Source organism: Vicugna pacos, unplaced genomic scaffold (assembly GCF_048564905.1).
Source record: "Vicugna pacos unplaced genomic scaffold, VicPac4 scaffold_15, whole genome shotgun sequence".
NCBI lineage: Eukaryota > Metazoa > Chordata > Mammalia > Artiodactyla > Camelidae > Vicugna > Vicugna pacos.
In genome coordinates this window covers 2,286,551-2,304,485 of record NW_027328736.1, presented here as the reverse complement: position 1 = coordinate 2,304,485, position 17,935 = coordinate 2,286,551, and the positions used below count along the sequence as shown (strand labels likewise).

Sequence of the window (17,935 nt, the reverse complement as noted above, 5' to 3'; positions counted from 1 at the left end):
AACGCCTATGGAAGAGAATTAAGTACCTTCGCCCTCTCTACATTCATATCGAGTGTGTCGAGGTTGCTACTTAAACCTGCAGAGGCTGGTGTCAGGTACCAGGCAGGTAGTTTAGAGAGTGCAGCCCAGCACAGGGGCTGTGGCCCACTGGAGAGCTCAAGCCCGTCCAAAGAGGGCAGCTCCTACTCAGCAGCTCAGAATGGCCACAGGATGGAAACAATCCAACCAGATTGCAGGACGAAACCAACAAAAACCCAACCCCACAAAACCCCACAACCCGCACACTGGGTGGGCCACCAAAACCCCGGCATAGGCAGAGTAGATACACACATATGGTCTCTGCGTTTCACCACTGTTTGTCAGGCTTTCTCTCCTTTGAGATTTTTTTCTCCATTATTAGGATGTCAGGTTTAAAGCAGCACTGGCAAATCGCCATGTAAAAACTGTGATTTGAATGGAAAGAACCTCCTCAATTCAGGAAACACGTTATTCCACGAGCCTTCTGATGGCAGTCTGCCCATAGGCGGGGCAAATAGCATCTTGTTATAATCACAGTTTCAAAGATGACACAGAGTCTCTGAATTTCAGGTCCTTCACAGGGCAAGATCACATCATTAGTGGCTAAACTTAAAACAGTAATAAGAATAACATCCTCTATTTAGCAGGACTTACCCTGTAAGGGTACCGTTAGCATCCCCACCTTACCACTGAGGTAGGGAAGGACGCACAGAGAGGTAGGTTAGCTAGCTAGATAACTGGTAAGTGGAGGAGCCGGGACAAACCCAGGGGCTCAGACTCCAGGGCCTACTCTCTCAGCCTCTCCCTCCGTACTGTCTCCTGGGGTCTATATTCCTCCCATAAGAATACCCTCCCTGTTTAGAGTCCTCCTGCCTTGTTCTTCGTAATAACTGTTTACCCCTTCGCAGGAGAGTATCTTTTTTTCTTCAATTGTTTCTAAAATTTAAGGTACAAAAGAAATACTGTAGGCAGTACACATTGTCGTAAAATATTCAAACAAAATGAAAACTATGGAACAGTCACAACCCTGCCCCCCATCTCCACCCTGAGGACGTCCACGCCGGGGAGGACACCTCGTAGGTAGTACCAACATCTCCACCTGAAAAACTAAGAAGCTTTGCCCCTAAAGCTGCACCAGTTTCCTTTCCCAGCTGGTTTTTTCTCTCCTGCTTGGACCGGCCCCCCGGCCCCGGCCCCGGCCCCGGCCCCGGCCCCGGCCCCGGCCCCGGCCCCGGCCCCGGCCCAAGTCGCCCCGCCCACGCTCTAGCCCCGCCCTCAATAGCCCCGCCCACACACGCTCCCCGCCCCCTCAGGCCCGGAAGCGGAAGTGGGGCTGGCGGAAGCTGGTATTCCGGCTCCTTCTGGCCTGTGGAGAGCTGTCCGCGTCTGTTGGGATCCCCGCCCGGCGGCTGCGCCTGTGGCGCTGACGTGGCTCCCGGAAGTGGCGCTGTCGCGAGGCCGCCATGTTGCAGCAGGTGAGGAGCTGTGGGCGCCGGGAGAGGGCGGCGGCGGCGGCGGGTGGGCCCGAGGAGGAGCGGGGTGAGCGGCGGGCGGGACGGCCGGCGCTGGTGTCCGGGGAGTGCGGCCTAGGCTGCGCTGAGGAGGGCCAGCGCGGGTGTGAGGTCCGCGGGGTCGCTCTGTGTGTCCCCACCGCTCGTGAGCCGGCGAGGGGCAGGCAGTCGCCGCCCTGGACGTGGGTTACGGGACCCGCCGGGCCTGGCGTCCAGGTTTATGCCGTCAAAGCAGGTGGTTAAGGGTCGGTCCCTTCCCATGCTCACATCTGTTCCTCAGAGTTAATTACAGCCCTCACGTCTACGACCCCAGACTAGTGAGAAGAAGAATCTCTTCCTATTTAAAAAAGCACTGTTTATCGTGCACTTTAACTTGGGTTATCATAGCTGTTTTTTCTGAGGGATTTCTGTGGCCCAGCCGCTGGCCCAGGCCCTGCGGAAGGGCTGTGTAAACAATGCAGTTTCCTGCCCGGGTTTGGAGTGTTAATGCTTGTCCAGGGATTGAGTGGGGAGATGAAATAAGTTACAGAGATAAAGATATTTCAGATAACAACAGCATAGACGGTGATGTGATAGCAAGTATCTGAGAATGGAACAGCCTAGCGATTTGCGGTCAGGAAGGACCACTCTGGGGAGGTGACGTGAGTGGAGAAAATACAGTGATGGTCTGAACCTGCAGGAGGCTGGAGAAAAACACAGCCATACTGACCGTTCCTTCTTAAGTTTGTGACCACGCACCTCAAGGGAGCCCGGGGGGCCTCCCGGCAGTCATTATGGCGTTTCCGTAGTCCCCTAGGCTACTCTCCAAGTCTTCTCCCTCAGACCGTCAGCATTTCTTATCTTCTCTCAGCTCAGAGCCTTGTGGCTTGTTTCCCAGAGAAAACGGAAGCTGTCTTAGAACTTTCACACCACCTGCCTGTACAGCTTTGCCCACAACCTACCGCAGGCGCTGCCTTTGCCTTACAGGTTGCCCTGTCTGTGCTCCAGCCTTAGGCTGGGCCCTCTGCTTGTGCACTGGTTTCCCTTTTACCTGCTCGGGACAGAAACTTTGGGATCTTCCTCGACTCCTTTCCTCTGAGCCCTCCGTCCACCCGTCAGCAGATCCTGTTGGTTCTGCCTCAGCATGTGTTCGGAATCGGGCTGCTTTTCACCACCTGCCCTGCATCCACCCTCGACCAGACCATTACTTCTTGGCTCCATCATTAGATTCACCCCCTGGCCAGCCTCCCAGCTGTGTGCCTTTGTCTTTCCCTCTTTCCCCTCTTTGCTCTCAGAGTCTTAATGCAGTAGCCAGAATTTTCCTTCTAACATGAGTCAGAATGTGTCAGTCCTATGCTCAGGACACCCTGGTGGTCCCCCCTCCCCTCACTCAGTTTTTCTGATGTTCTTAATAGCAGTACCTGGAACTTACACATCCACAGCCAGACTCCTGATTTCGCCCCACAGTTGTGCTCACCACCTTTCCATCTATTGGATGCAACTCCAGGAGTGCAGAGCTAGTTGTCTTTTTTTCTTGTTTTTGGCTGTACCACTTAAACTAGTGCACATCGCGGGCACTCAGTATTTATTCAATAAATGAGACGAAGCCGGTCTTCCAAAGAGCAGGGTAAGAGAAAAGAGTGTTGCAGACAGAGTGCAGAAGGACCTGATAGGGCACAAGTGGGGCGTGTTTAAGGCACTGAAGAGAAGGCCAGCCTAGGGGCTTAGCTGTTGTATAGGTTTCCTATTGTAGCAAATTACCGTAAACCTAGTGGCTTAATACAAATTTATTATCTAAAAGTTCTGGTGGTCAGAAGCCCAAAATGAGTCTTAAGGGACTAAAATCATGGTGTAGGCTGAGCTGGAAGCTCTCAGGGAGAATCTGTCCTTGAGTTTATCCAGCTCCCAGAGGCTGCCTATCTTCCTTGGCTCACAGACACTCTCTCCTCTTCAAACCTGGCAGCATAACATCTTCAGTTTCTCTCTGACCTCAGCTTTCCTTGTGTCATCGTCTCTAACCTGACTCTCCTGTGTTCCGGACCACGGTGATTGCCTTATTGGTGCCACCTGGATAATCCAGGAGATTTCCCCAGCCCAATATCCTTAATTTAGTCACTTCTACAAAATTCTTCTTGCCAAGTAAATGTTCATATTCACAGGTTCTGGGGATTAGAACCTGGGCTTCTTTGGCAGGGGTGAGGAGGCCCTATTCAGCCTACCACAGTTAACAGAGAGGGAGTGGCCTGAGACAAGGAGTTAGAGCTGGGCAGGGGCCAGATGGTGATTTGTCATCATATGAAGTCTGTTTTCAGTCAAAGTGCTGTGGGTTTTAAGTGGGAGAATGATAATGATCTAATGGGAAAATGTCACCCTGGTTACTGGATGGCAAGGCCTCAGCATGTTCTTCTGTGGCATCATGTGGTGCATCCCAGCCTTGGCTGCACGTGAGCATTATATGGGGAGCTGAGTCAGGGTCATGAAAAAGTTCTCAAACTGATGGTGTGATGGTTGCACAATTCTGTGACTATACCAAAAATCATTGAATTATACACTTTAAATAAGTGAGTTGAATGCACCTGCTCTTTGGGAAAGACTTGAATATCCAGAAAAGCGGAAATAGAGGGAAAAGTGACAGAACAAGCCTCTGAGGAGGTGGGTAAAGAGGGGATTCCAAGCACCAGTAGCTGGCTTAGCCTTGGATAAAAGGACACAGATTTGTGAGCAGGGGTCGGAAAAAGGATGCAGTTAGATGATTTTGTGAAAGAACCCAGAGCCTTTGAATTTATCCCGACAGCCTCAGCTTTCTCTGCCCTGGGAGAGCGCTACTGAGAGTGGTGGGGTGAGTTTGTAGGGCATCAGCCGCTGATGATGGTTCCTACACGAACTGGCAACATCTTGTGAGGGATGGAGGCGGCAGGTGCCTGGACTGCTGTGGAGGGTTTGGCCAGGTGTTTGGGGTCGGGATAGGGGAACTGCCTTGGGCCCTTTCCAGCCTTCCAGGTGGCCATGGCCATGGCCATGTCTTAACTGTTGTCTTCCATTTTGACTAGCGTGCCGCCTTGTGTGTAGTAGGCCTGCAAGGACTGAACTTAATTTTGCTTCATGGCTGTTTACTTCCCTGTTAGGACAGTAACGATGACACTGAAGATGTTGCATTGTTTGATGCGGAAGAGGAGACAACTAACAGACCGAAAAAATCCAAAATCAGATATGAGGCTAAGTTACAAGAGTTGTGTTGTCTCGGGCTGTTCTGCCTGTTGACTGGTGCCAGCAGCGGGTTCCCTTCCAGGCAGAGTGGTTGTGACGCGCTGGCGAATGTTGTGTATTACAGTTTGATCTTAAAGATGACATTTCACTTTCTCTCTGGGAATAACTGGTATAGAGAATTTTACTCAGTACTGAGTTTTCAAGTTTGCAAATACAGTTATTTGAACACCAGTGTTTTTGATTCTGGCTGTTGTTTACCAAGAACGCACCATTTCTTTACGAGTTTCTGTAGATACATGACCTTCTGATTTATTGTACATATTTCAGAATTGCATCTTTTGTATCAACTAATATGAAAACATCATGCCAAACATACTTCTCTTCCAAACTTTGTTCTCTCTAAAGAAATTCACTTAATGAAATCAAATTCTGCCAGAACCTTGGAAGCATTATGTTAGGTGAGAGATGCCAGTCACAAAAGACCATGTATTATGTGATGTCACTTATGTGAAATGTCCAGGATAGATAAATCTACAGAGACAAAAAGTACATTGGTGGGTGCCCAGGGCTGGAGGTTGGTGGGATTGGGGTACATGGGGAGTGACTGCTCATGGGTTTAGGGTTTCTTTTTAGGGTCATGAAAAAGTTCTAAAACTGATGGTGTGATGGTTGCATAATTCTGCGACTGTACCAAAATCACTGAATTATACACTTTAAATAGTTGAGTTGTATGGCACGTGGATTACATCTCTATGAAGTTGTTAATAAAACAACCTGATGGTTATTTTGTCTTAGTGCCTGAAGTGATTTCTGAGGGCCTGGAAATTCTTCGGGCATGATTTTTAGACAGGTAAAAATAAGTCTATCCTAAGAGTATAATTTCCTTATTTCTCCAAGCTTGGTAAAGATTCTTGTTATGCATTTTGGGAAGATTTATAATCAATGAGGTATTAAAGTCGTGTTTACATAGTGTGTTTTCTGTGACAACAGAAACACAGGGTCTAGTCAAATAATGGGACTTAATGAGAAAAGAGACAGGCGGTTTGCTTCTTCCTCAAGTCATCTTTTATTTTGACAAGACTGCATGGTTCTGTTACAGCTGAAACATTGTCATATACATCTGCAGTACCTGTCGTAAAATGTAATTGCATTTCTTTTGTTATGTTTTGGTTTTCAGACACCCAGTGGCATCATTTTTCCATTTATTCTTTCGAGTCAGTGCAATTATAGTCTATCTTCTCTGTGAATTGTTCAGCAGCAGCTTTATTGCCTGTATGGTGACAATTATCTTGTTGTTGTCATGTGACTTTTGGGCAGTCAAGGTAGGTTTGTTTTTATTTTTAAAATCCTATTTAATATGATGAGATTGAATGACATAAACAATTAAAAAAAGACACTGAGCATTTTGTATTGATGTTAAATTTATCTTTTTGTTACTTAAGGCCTCATCTGTGTCAAAATGCTGGTTAGATCAGATCATATAGAGGTTATTGCACTACTGACTTGTGTGCTTTACATTAGCCTACATCAGCTCTGAAGTTAAACATATAAATAAAATGTGACTGGCAGCTGCAGACCCTGCGTACTGCTTCTAGTCCACATCACTGGTTTTGCTTCAGGGTCACCGTCAGCTGTGCCGGGTCTGGTTTCTGGATGGGACCTCAGGAGAGTTTGTCCACAGATCCTCAAGTGTCCACCACTGCAGAGGCTCCTGTGTGAGCTCTAGGGCGGTGTTCCTCACCCAGGGCCATGTTGGCCCCCAGGCGGTGCTTGTCAATGCCTGAAGATGTTGGTCACGGCTGGGTTGGGGAGCACACTGCAGGCCTCAGAGGGGCTCAGGCCAGGGATGCCGCCGAACGCCTTCAGGTGCGCAGACGCGACAGCCACCTGCATCCGTTATCTGGCCCACAGTGCTGGTAGTGCTGTGGTTGAGAACCCCTGCTGTAGGGCTGGAAAGGCATGTAAGAAGTGGTTTCAGACTCGAAGGCAGTGGTGGGTAGAGGGAGGAAGGGAGGGATGGATAGGGGTGTGAGTAGGGGGGCATGTGATACAGTGATTATGGCAAAACACTAAGTGCAGACCCTAGGTGGTAGGTATATGGGTATTCACCTGTAAAACTTGGCTTTTCTGTGTGTTTGGAAATTTTCATAGTAAAAAATGGTGGGGGGGGGAATCAAAGGCAAAAAAAAAAAAAGACAACACCTGGTTTTGGAATATCAGAGACATGATTATTGATTCAAAAACCCGGTAAAATGTTACCAGTCTATTCACGGCCACCAAGCCAGCCGTTTTTAGGTCTGTTGATTCTGACAGATATCAGAAGTGGTTGGCTTGGGGGCTAGTTTACATGAGCCACCAAATGCTGAGAATAAAGATTACGAAGACCTGTTTCTTGTAGGCTTTTCTTTCATACAGTCTTTGGCCTGTATTCCTTTGAATTTCTTCTGTTGCTTTATGCTGTAAAGTGTTTGCTGTAGCCCGGTCACAATTTTGAGAAATGTTTCTTTTTGTTGTTCCTTCCTGTAATTTGTGCTTAGCCAAATAGAACATGGCCTTCAGTTGATTCTTCCTGCTAATTTCTAAACTGTTGTAATTAAATCCTTGTAGGTTTAGGGTTTTAAAAAATGTGGCCAGAAAGCATATTTTCTGATAACCCGTAAAGAAATATAAACAAGAAGAGCTTAAAAAAGTCACCCTTTTATCTGTGGCACAATTACTTGTAGAAGTGCAAACAGTTGAGATGAAATTAAGAGGTCAAGAGTGGGGACGGTATTAAATGGACTTGGGAAGGGGTATGTGGGCTTCTGAATCTAGTTAAAACACAGATGTGTCATAAGTAAATCTCAGTGCAGTTGTCAAAAGAGGAGAGATAATTGTTTTAAAAATAAAAGAGAAATTAAAAGATACAAAATTATTTAAAAAAAAAAGAACTTTAATGTTATGACCTATATGGGGCTTTTGTTTTGTTCTCTACTCTGGCAAATAGAGTAAAAAAGGTTAAGTAAAGTTTTAAAAATTTTATTGGTAACTATTAGTAAAATTTAAAACAAGGCTGTGTGTCTTCCACAACACTGGAGAAGGTAGGAGCAACTGAAACGTAGCTCATGCAGCAAGAGACGGGAAAACGGCAAGCGTCAAGGAAGCTGAAATGTCATAGGCCATGTGCAGGGTGAGGGGAGCAGTGGCCCATTAGCTATAACAATAAATGTAATTTGATTAAACTCTCTTTTTAAAGATAAGAGTTCTAACATTGAGTCAGAAGTCAAAAGTCCAGCCAAAAAGATCTAACTAAAACTGTGACATTTAAAAAGCCAAACACTTGGAGAAGATGGAGGAACACTGTTGTGGTGGAAGTCTTAAGAGACGACTGTCCTCAGCACATCGAAGCGACAAAAAATGGTTAAGTTCTGAAGAATCTGAGTGAAATAGCCAAGTCACTTTCATGGCAGTTTTTGAAACCTTTTGTGTAGAGTTGTGATACTTTCTTGTTCAGCTCCTATGGGGCACTTATAAAAGCTGATTAAATACCACTGTGAAGAAACTGCAAATAAACTGTCTGAAGCAGCTGCGTGTTCTAACCCAGTGCAGCAGAACTGGAAACCAATGAAAAGTGGTTGTCACAACTGCCTGCTAAATATCTTGTCTCAAAGAGGAAACAAAAACTGAATATAGATTATTTACAGCTTAATGATAATGATCATCTACTTTCAAACTTTTGAAGTGTGTCTAAAGCTGAATTCAGAGGAAAAGCAATAGGCCAAAGGCTTTTATTAGAGGTACAGAAATTTTAAAAACAAAAGTAGTAAGCTTGAGAGAAATTAGGAAAATAAGCAATAGTAAAAGCAGAAAGTAAATAATTGGAAAATGGGAGAACGGAGGAGTTTGAAAATAAAGAGCTGTCATTTGAAAATGCCTCTGAGATAGGCCCTGACTGCTCTCAGTCTTGGCCTGCTCTTCTCTTTTACTTAGCCTTCAAATGTTAACGTTTCCACAAAGTCAGGTTTGGTCTTTAAGTTTCCTCCTCTTCTTCTCCTGTATTCCTTTCATTACATTAGGAAAGCTCTCGAAGTAATTTGTTTCGTCAGTGAGAGAGAGCTTGGTGCATTTCCATTGCTGAATGAAGGCCAGTGCCTGTAACCACATACCATAGACTGGGTGGCCCACACACAGTAGGAGTTTATTTTCCGAGTGCTGGAGGCTGGAAATCCAGGATCAGAGTGCCCGCGTGCTCGGCTTCTGGTGAGGGACCTCCTCTGGGTCCAGACTGCTGATCTCCCCTTCCTTCCTCACCCCGCTGAGAGCAGAGAGGCGGAAAGTCTAGTGAGGGCACTAGTCCCATCAGCAGAGGCTCCACCCTCATGAGCTCATCTAGTCCCGGTCACCTCCCAGAGGGCCACCTCCTGACACCATCACCTGGTGAGGGGGTGGGGGCAGAGTTTTGACATGTGAATTTGGGGGACACAAACACTGAGTTTGTATCAACTGTTTTTAGAGATACATAGTTATAAAATATATGTCGCTATGGTGAGGACATAGAGGAAAAAGTAGGTCCCAGAAGAACAAGGGGTTTGGGAACACATTAGGGAACCGGAGAAAGGATGAGTTCATGAGGGAACAGAGGGCGATGTTCATGGATCTGCTTACCCATCACCTCCACCCCTGCCGGGTCTGCCATTGCATTTGATTTAATCTTTTGTCCAGGCCTGTTGTGTAGTGGTTGTTAACTGAGTATTATGGAGGTAAAGCTGATGATTTCTTTATTTGTGAAATGTTACACTAAGATAGGATATTATGGTAGCTCTTTAAATAACGTTTTTAAAATGTGTGTGTATATGTTAATCTTTACCAGAATGTCACAGGTAGACTAATGGTTGGCCTGCGCTGGTGGAATCACATTGATGAAGATGGAAAAAGCCATTGGGTGTTTGAGTCCAGGAAGGTAAACTGCCTCTGTTTTTCTCTTTGAGTGTCATTTAATAAATTATGTATAGATTTCATTCGAATATTTAAGGGTGAGTTACTGAAATACTTCAGATGTAATCTACACACGAAGAGCTGTGCCAAGTCACTGGGCAGGGCAGCACTAAACCAGAGGGCCTTCTGAAACTTTCTGTCTCGTTCAGACTGGAAACAAGCCATGTGCAGGAAAGAACCCTCTGAGAGGCTTTTGGCTCACAGTTTGTGCTAAGATGCCCCCAGGGGCTGCTGAGAAAGGCGCTCTTTCCATGAGCCGCCTCAGCCTGGTATTGCCTTCCCTGGTGTAACTGCTTTCGGGAGCTCGTCTGCCCTTGCCCCCGTGGTCCTCCTCCATTTGTGGGCAGGAGAAGGAGAAGGTTTGCAACTGGAGAGAAGATCTGAGCTGAGCAGAGCAGTCTGTTCTTCAGGCGGTTCCCTCAGAAGTCCCAGGGGACCGCAGTCTGTTTTGGGCTAGCCTGTTTATCAGCAGTGGAGATCAGTTGGGAGGCAGAGGACAGAATTCTTGGAGACGGCACCAGCTAAATTGCTTGCCTTCTGCTTGGAAGGGCCTTGACAAGGACTTCTCTGAAAGCAGTGTTGTGCTCAGTGAGTCAGTAGTCCTGATAAAATCTACCTTGGAAACGATTCACGGCCCTTTTAAATTCCTGGGTATTGCTGAAACATTGTGGTCGTGTCCAGAATCCCTCGATTCCATTTCCTCTTCTGGACCCTGACTTGACCTTTTAGTCTCCAGGATGACTGTAGCCTTGATTTCCTGGATCCTTACCAAAGAAGGTATCCTTCCGAGCTTCCTTGTGAATGAACAGTAGAAGTGCGAGGAGGAATGACTAGAAGCCTGTCCGAGCTGACCCTGATTGTCTTGGGTGATGAGAAACTGTCCATTTTGCCCTGAAAATGGAATGTTCTTGTGTTAGAGCGAAGTATATTAAGACCAGTTCCAAAGGTTACAGTCGTGGTAGGTCTGCTGTTTTGTTTGAGGTGGGTTGGGGGCAGGGGTTCTGACTTAGGACTTGGGTTGTCTGTTACTTTGTTTGAATCTGAGGGTAAGGTGTTTTTCATTAAAAATGTTAAACTCTTTGCTGATGAATATCACAAGACATTGGTTATTAAATTCATGTTCTTTTGTAGGCCTCCTCTCAAGAGAGTAAAACTGTTTCAGAGGCTGAGTCAAGAATCTTCTGGTTGGGACTCATTGCCTGTCCAGTGCTGTGGGTGGTATTTGCCTTCAGTGCCCTCTTCTCCTTCAGAGTGAAGTGGCTGGTGAGTGTCAGTGTGGAGTGGTCAGTAATTCTCACAGGTGGCTGATGGCGTGGTTGGTAGTCAGCACCTGCCCATCTGTGTTGACATCAGGGACCCATCTTGAATAGGCAGCTTCATTGTGTATCTCCCAAGTTCGGTTTCCCATCTCTGCTTTTCTCCAAGTGCCCAGAGCAGCGTTCTGTGCAAGACTCCATTTCACCAGCTCTCCTGGTGCCTAGCGGAGTTTTGATTTAGCCCGTCTTGTTCAGTGATTCCTACATTCATCACCTGATCTTGTCGGATGGGGATGTTGCGTGTCCTCCAGACGTTTGGCTTAGCTTGGAACTAACAGTGGTCTTTTCTGAGGATAGCGGTTGGTAACCTGTTCAGTTGTCCATTACAGCAGCTGTTTTATGAGCGCTCACAACCTCTCTGGTTCAGGAGCCTGCAAAGGGCTTGTCTGGAAGGTTCTGACTTGGGATCTCTCGTAGTTGTGGTCAGACAGCGATGGCATGATGGGGCTGGTGAGGCATCTAGTCTTTGAGGTCCCATGGCCTCCCACGTGGTCTTCCCACATGGCTTGCTGGGACCTTCTCATGGCCCGGTGGCCTCACGGCAGTGAGACTGCTTACTTGGAAGGCCCCGGCTCCCGCTGGGAGTGTTTCAGCTCAGAAGCTGAATTACCTTTTACACTTGCGCTAGTTTTCTAGGACTGCCACAGCTGAGTGTCACAGGCTGGTGGCTTCAGCAGCAGAAGCTAATTTCCCCCCAACTCTGGAGGCCTCTCTCTGCGGCTTGTAGATGGCTTCACACGGTCCTCCTGCTACCTGTCTGTCCTGACCTCCTCTGCCTGTAAGGACACCGGTCACACTGGATTAGGGTCCACCCCAGCCATCTCATTTTACCTTAATTACCTCTTTAAAGACCCTGACTCCAAATACAGTCACATTCTGGGGTACTGGGGGATATATAGAGAGATACACGTATAAATAAATAAATTAGGGGAGGACAGAGTCAGCCTGTAACAGACATCTAGCCTCAGAAGTCACATCACTTTTCTGTTTTGCACATTCAAGGGAATGGAAAATATGCTCCCCAGCCTGAGTGGGTAGGAAGGTTCCAGAAGAGCGTGTGGAGCAGGAGATACAGCTGTTGCCATCTTTGGAAAGTATAATGTGTCACTTGACCCGACTATGTGTCTTGTTCTTTTAATAGCTGAGTTTATCTGACTTAATGCTTATAGATACCAGGTATATTTTGGCCTTAATTGTGTTTTTTCCTTATTTGTAATATTGTCTGTTTTGCTGTATAGCTTCTCTCTTCGTTTGTGAGTGTGCCTATGTATGTAGTTTCCCTTTTGAGATTGGAAGCTTTATTGTCTATTTTTAGTTTTTCTAGCGGTTACCTTTCTCACGTGCCCTCGGTCACGAGTGGGACACGTGTTTAGTGTCTGTTGATCTGCTGCAAAGGATGTAGAGTTCCCACCCCTGTGCCTCCCCCGCCTTGTCCTCCCTGCTTCCAGCCCTGGGTTCTTGGTGGTGGTGGTCTTATTTTAGTTATTTTAAGTAATACGTTTAATCCTGTTTATTGACTCAGAGACTCTGTTTAGGAGGGGAAACGTTTCCTTTTGAAGTGGTATTTGTTGCTGGTTGTTCAGTCTTTGGTCTGTTTTTAACCATACTGGCTCAGTGGTCTTGTTGCAGCTTCTCCTTTTACCTCTTGGTTGGCTGGATTTCATCAGTGGGGATTTTTTTTTCCCAAAAAACCTGTGGGTGTTATTTCTTTTGGTTCTGTCATGTTCAAGAATCTGAGCCGTTGACTTTATTCTTGAATTCACTTTTTTCTTTCTTTCTGAATAAGTTTTTTATATTTGGGTAAGTTTTTTATTCTTTCTTCATTCTTGAAAAAATTCTTTATTCTTGAATAAAGAACTATTCTTGGCTCAGTTAATATTCTTGGGTCACAGCTGCTTCCTCTCAGCATTCAGAAGACGTTGCTTCATCATTTTCTTATATTGAATATTGCAGAGAAATCTGAGGCCAGGCTTATGAACCCCCATGTAACTGAGTGAGGCATTTTTCTCCTTGGACAAAGAATTTCTGATGTCATTCTAGAAATTATAAAATAGCATATGTAACCAGGTTGTCCTCATGTTTGTCTTTCCATAGTGCTTTTTCCGGACACTGTGCCCACTAATGACCGGCACAGATTCTGCTCTGAATTGGGAAAATTATCTTCTGTTAAGTCTTTACATTTATTTGCATTCTGTTTTTTTTGTTGTCTTTAATTCTGAGGTACCAGTTACCTCTGTGTTGGGTCCTTTTTATCTGTTCTCACCCACTATCTTAATTGCTTTTATCTCTCATCTCTTTCTGTTCTGTTTATTCCCTCAGAATATCTTTTTAGGAGTCTGCCCCTTGCCAGAGCTGTCCTGGCTGCTGTGGACAGGACTAGGGGCTCGAGAAACAAGGTAACAGCTCTGAGAGCCCCGAGTCCTGGTGGAGCAGGGTGTGGGCAGGCAGACAGGGAGGGAGCGGCTGGGAGGAAGGTGACACGGTGACAGAGTGGAGTGGGCAGTGGGGCGGGGTGCTGCTTTAGGCTGGGGGTCAGCAGGGGCTTTTCTGCACTTCCTTAGCTCTGCCAGCACCATTTTTAGCTCCTGGTGCCTTGTCTCACCTTCACTGTCTCTGAATTCTTACCTTTAGTTCTCCCGCAGGGAGAAGTCTTCCCGGGGTGCTCTGACTTAGGAGGACTGGGTTTCTTCCACAGCAGCCTTCGCCTGCCTTTGGCGGGCTGTGTCCCTTTCTGCTTTGGTTGTGGGTTTGTGTAGCTGCTTTTCCCTCGTCTCTCCGTCTCGCGTGGGCTCGCAGGGGCAGCTCCGCCCAGACCGTTCGTGTGCTGCTTTCATGGGGGTGAACTCCCCTCGACGGCCTTCCCTGTCATCTGAGACCCCTGGGCTCGGCATGCGTGGCAGATGGGTGGCCTGGGGTGCAGGTGTGGGGAGGGACGTGGCCACCTTGGCCGGCCCGGCGCGGAGGTTTGCCTTCTCGCGCGCGGACTGGAGGTCTTGTGTCCCGGTCATTCTGTTCTGGTTGCCACGCCTCCTGCTTCAGACCATCCAGGAGGCCCTGGAGTCTTCGCCTCCGGCTGGGGGTCGGCCCGGGCTTTCTCTTGTGCTGTTTCCACTTCCTAAAGCGGAGCAGGGACGGGCGTGTGAAAGGTGGGTTTAACGCTCTGGGCTGGGAAGGGGGTGCCTCCAGCTTCCCTGCCTCTGTTCTCTGAGGAGGCGGGCTTGACGGCTGTCGGTCCTCCTGCCTGTCGGAGCAGCTGTTTGCTCTAGAACAGGGCTGGGCAGACTGGCCTCAGGCCAGGTCTGGCCCAACACCCGAGTTTTTGTGAATTTGTACTGGAACCCAGCCTTGTCTGTTTGTTTACGCACTGCCGGTGGCCGCTTTGGGACCAGAAGGACAGAGTGGAGTATTTACAACAGAGACCACATGGCCTGCAAAGCCTAAAATGTTTACCATCTGGCCCTTTCCAGAAAGACTTTGTCAACCCTTGTTCCAGAATACTTAACCATGGGGTCTCCTCGTGTTGTTCTCATTAGCTTTTCTTTCATAGTATTTAAATAGTAGCCTTGAGTTTCTTATTCTCAATCCTTAGTGGTCTTCGTGGGGCCACCTATAGGATCATGGCCACGGGGAGGAAACAGCTCTGCCCAAGTGCATCTCCCCCTGCTGCTCCCTCCCCCTCCACCCCTTCCACTCCCCTCTGTCCCCACCCCCTCCCTCCAGTCACGGAAGGCAAGCACCTGTTGGTTGCTGCCTTGAGGCACTGGTTGGCTTTCTCAGAAGCCAGTCGTCACACACACACGTTAGCAGAGTGCAGAATTCACTTTTGCCTGCTCTCAGTGTGTTGAACTTGATCTGTCTTGACCATTCTTTTGGAGTTCTTTTTTTTTTCCCCCATTCTTTTGGATTTCTTAAGGGAATAATTAACATTTGAGCCCCTTCTGAGTCTCATTTACTTTTTTTTATATCTTTACTCACAGATCCATGGACAATATTAGAATGAGAATGGCCCCCCCACTGCACCCCTGGGGCTGCTGGGGGCTGGCACGTAGCATCCGTGTTAGCAGACACTTGTTGGGTGGTGCTGAGCATGTATTGGGTGGGTCTGTTCTGGGAGGGAGGGGGTCTCAACAGCCACAAACCTCACTTCACAAGGCTGCCTTCCCATTCTCTTTCCCACCTCAGCCTGCCGTGTCTCCCTTGTGGCGGAGGGGACAGTCAGTCTGTTGGGCCGTAACTGCTGGTTGTTCCCTTCTCCAGGCAGTGGTCATCATGGGTGTGGTGCTGCAAGGTGCCAACCTGTATGGCTACATCAGATGCAAAGTGGGCAGCAGAAAGAATTTAACCAGCATGGCTACATCGTACCTTGGAAAGCAGTTTTTAAGACAAGTAAGTGTTTTCTGGACGTGAGGGTTATTTTGCTGTGGTCAGTGACTAATGCAGTGATGATTTCTAACTCTTATATAGAGTTTAATTTTTGTGAATTACTTAAAAAAGGTTTTTAAAGGGTTGTATTTATTTAAGTATGAGATGATGATACCAGTTATTTTAATTTCTCTTTGGTGGCTTTTAGGATATTCCAGAAATGTATTGTCAGTGTCCTGAAATTATTTTAAAACCAGAGAGATAAATGTTCATTTTGATAACTTATCTTTTTAAAATTATGTTAAGTTCAGTTGCTTTCCATTACTTCTGGTGGCTCTAAATGAACAGGTTTGAAGAATGGATATTGTATAGTTTCCAGGTTTATAGTAAGAACAAATTAGAAACATAGTAAGATTGTGTATCATTAAAGGTTGTTTTGAGGTACTCAGGTTTTTTTTTTTTTGAGAACATACAGATTTTACTATAGTTTCTCAATATGAAGATTTAAGTCAGAGTTTTCAGTGGGATAAGTAGTGCTCATAGGTAGTTACTGGTATAAGTGACACCTCATGTTTGTGTTCGTGTAGTAGGTTGGGCAGGGGAAGTTCTAGGGGACAGTGATGGGTTCTCAACCTTGGACATGCATCAGAGTCACCTGGAGGGCTAAACCACAGATTGCGGGGCCCCACCTCCAGAGTTTCTTATTTGGTTAATCTGGAGCCGGGTCCCATAATTTGGTGTTTCACAGGTTCCCAGGTGACACTGGTGCTGCTGCTCCAAGGATTATATTTGTAATTAAAGCCCTGAGAAGTGAGGGAACTTCTCAGGCAAATACAGCTGCCAAGTGTACAAGGCTCAGGCTCAGGCCAGCTCTCCTCTATTGAAATTCATTGTCTTCTCCTCTCTGCTGCACGGTTTCTCTTGTATGAGAAAGTAGGGAAGATGAGTGTTCTTGTGAGGACTGGCCACCTTATGGTAGTTGTCAAGTGTGTGCTTAATAGGTTTTCCCTTAGGATTTCCAGTGTCTCTGAAGCAGGCAGGGACATTGCATACAGATGAAACTGAACCTGGAGTGTGACATAAACTGGCCAGGGTCAGTAGCCTTACTGTGGCCCCTGGTGGTGCTCTGCTCAAGTGAGACTGACTTGCTTGATGTCTGGGTGGGCCCATGGCTTTATTTCCCCAGCATGACCATAGATTTTAACATCAAGATGCCAGGTCATGTAGCAGCTGGCTCTGTGTGCAAATACGGAATGTTTTCCTGGTGCTTTGGATCTGGTGTGTTAAATAGAATAGCTTTCAGCATTAAGAAGGTGTTTGTCTTTTGCAGACCACTGGAGACGATCAGCCCTCCTGAAGAGAGCGACAGCTGGTGTGTTCTTTACACTGGGGACAGCCGACGAGGGTCTTGACTCTGAACCTTTAGACTCAGTATCTCTTGCAAAGAGAAGTGTTGGGTTTGTTTTTCCATTTTAAAATTTACTTAAAAAGGAAAAGTAGTTTTCACATTAAGTTTTTATTTTCTTTCTAGCATTTGGGGCTAAAAGGCATGGTGTGGGTAGAAACATCATCAAAATTTGGGTCAGGGTGCACAGTGTGTGTGCATGCAGTTGTGTGCACGCTGTCGTGTGCAGATGGGATGGAGACCTTTGCATTTTGACCCACAGAACATAGAAGGGTGTTGTGAGTCTATCTCACAGCTCTTAATGTGTTTACATAGTATTTCTGTAGATTATTTTCAGAAGAAAATTGTACTTCCATGGTAAGAGCATTTTGGCTTATGTGTAAGTTAGAAATAATTGTTAATTTTACACTTAATATCTACTTCATGATGGAACTTCTTCTCCTAGGCGTTCACAGACACCTAAAAACCAAACATGGGCTAGATTTTGTTTATTTGTAACAAGTCATACTTAAGGCCCAGTTAATATAAATAGAGTTTTCATAGCTTATGTTTAAGGGGTACCTCGGGGTTGCTGCTATTCTATTTATTTTTAGGGGGAGCAGCCAGACTGCTCTGGAGCTTCCCAGGAGCTCTTTACTGGTCCTTGGCCTGATGAAATCCGGCTTTTGCCACTAAAAGAGTGTTATTCTTATGTCATAGTGAGAAAAAGCATTTAAATACCTGGCATTATAAATGCCTAAAAGACATTTTATTTTATGGAACTATTTTTTTCTTGCTAAAATGGGGATATTGTAAATCATGCATTTGTATTAATGGTATTTCTTAAAACAAAGCAATATATGTAGCAATCTGTAAATTATAGGCATCTGTAAATTCTGTTGTAGGTACTGTAAACTTTTAATCAACAGATTATTTTGTGACTGTATTTATACATTGTTAAAAAAATTTTGAAGATGTTTTGTTTAATTGAATAAGTGTCTAGTGGAGTGATAGCTTTGAAGGTGCATAACTTTATATTTGTATAAAACTACTGTTTATAAAGCATTCTGACACCCATTCTCTCTTTTGATCCTCACGACCAACCCATTGTGTGCGATGTCCTTTTATAGGTGATGAAACGGGACTTCAGGTTATTGAGCGAACTGCCCAAGGAAACACAGATC

General features: G+C 46.2%; 1 protein-coding gene across 4 annotated transcripts; it reads left to right on the top strand.

Moving 5' to 3' along the window:
- Positions 1-1,345: 1,345 nt before the first annotated feature.
- LOC140692695 (Golgi apparatus membrane protein TVP23 homolog B-like) lies at positions 1,346-17,828 on the top strand. Of its 4 annotated transcripts, XM_072957023.1 has the most exons (7): positions 1,355-1,493; positions 4,634-4,728; positions 5,893-6,037; positions 9,565-9,654; positions 10,821-10,952; positions 15,263-15,391; positions 16,698-17,828. In XM_072957023.1, exons 1-7 carry the CDS (start codon positions 1,482-1,484, stop codon positions 16,722-16,724), a joined length of 630 nt encoding a protein of 209 aa, XP_072813124.1. In that variant the 5' UTR covers positions 1,355-1,481; the 3' UTR covers positions 16,725-17,828. The 4 variants fall into 4 exon arrangements, with proteins under 4 accessions (XP_072813122.1, XP_072813121.1, XP_072813124.1 ...); XM_072957021.1 differs by lacking the exon at positions 4,634-4,728 and having other exon boundaries at positions 1,346-1,493; XM_072957019.1 differs by lacking the exons at positions 1,355-1,493; positions 4,634-4,728 and adding an exon at positions 1,520-1,557.
- The last annotated feature ends 107 nt before the right edge of the window (positions 17,829-17,935 follow it).

Excerpts from the sequence above, each read along its gene's own strand:
- LOC140692695 (XM_072957023.1), top strand. Across the intron at positions 9,655-10,820 it reads GGGTGTTTGAGTCCAGGAAG|GCCTCCTCTCAAGAGAGTAA; the intron begins GTAAACTGCCTC and ends GTTCTTTTGTAG. Across the intron at positions 15,392-16,697 it reads GAAAGCAGTTTTTAAGACAA|ACCACTGGAGACGATCAGCC; the intron begins GTAAGTGTTTTC and ends TGTCTTTTGCAG.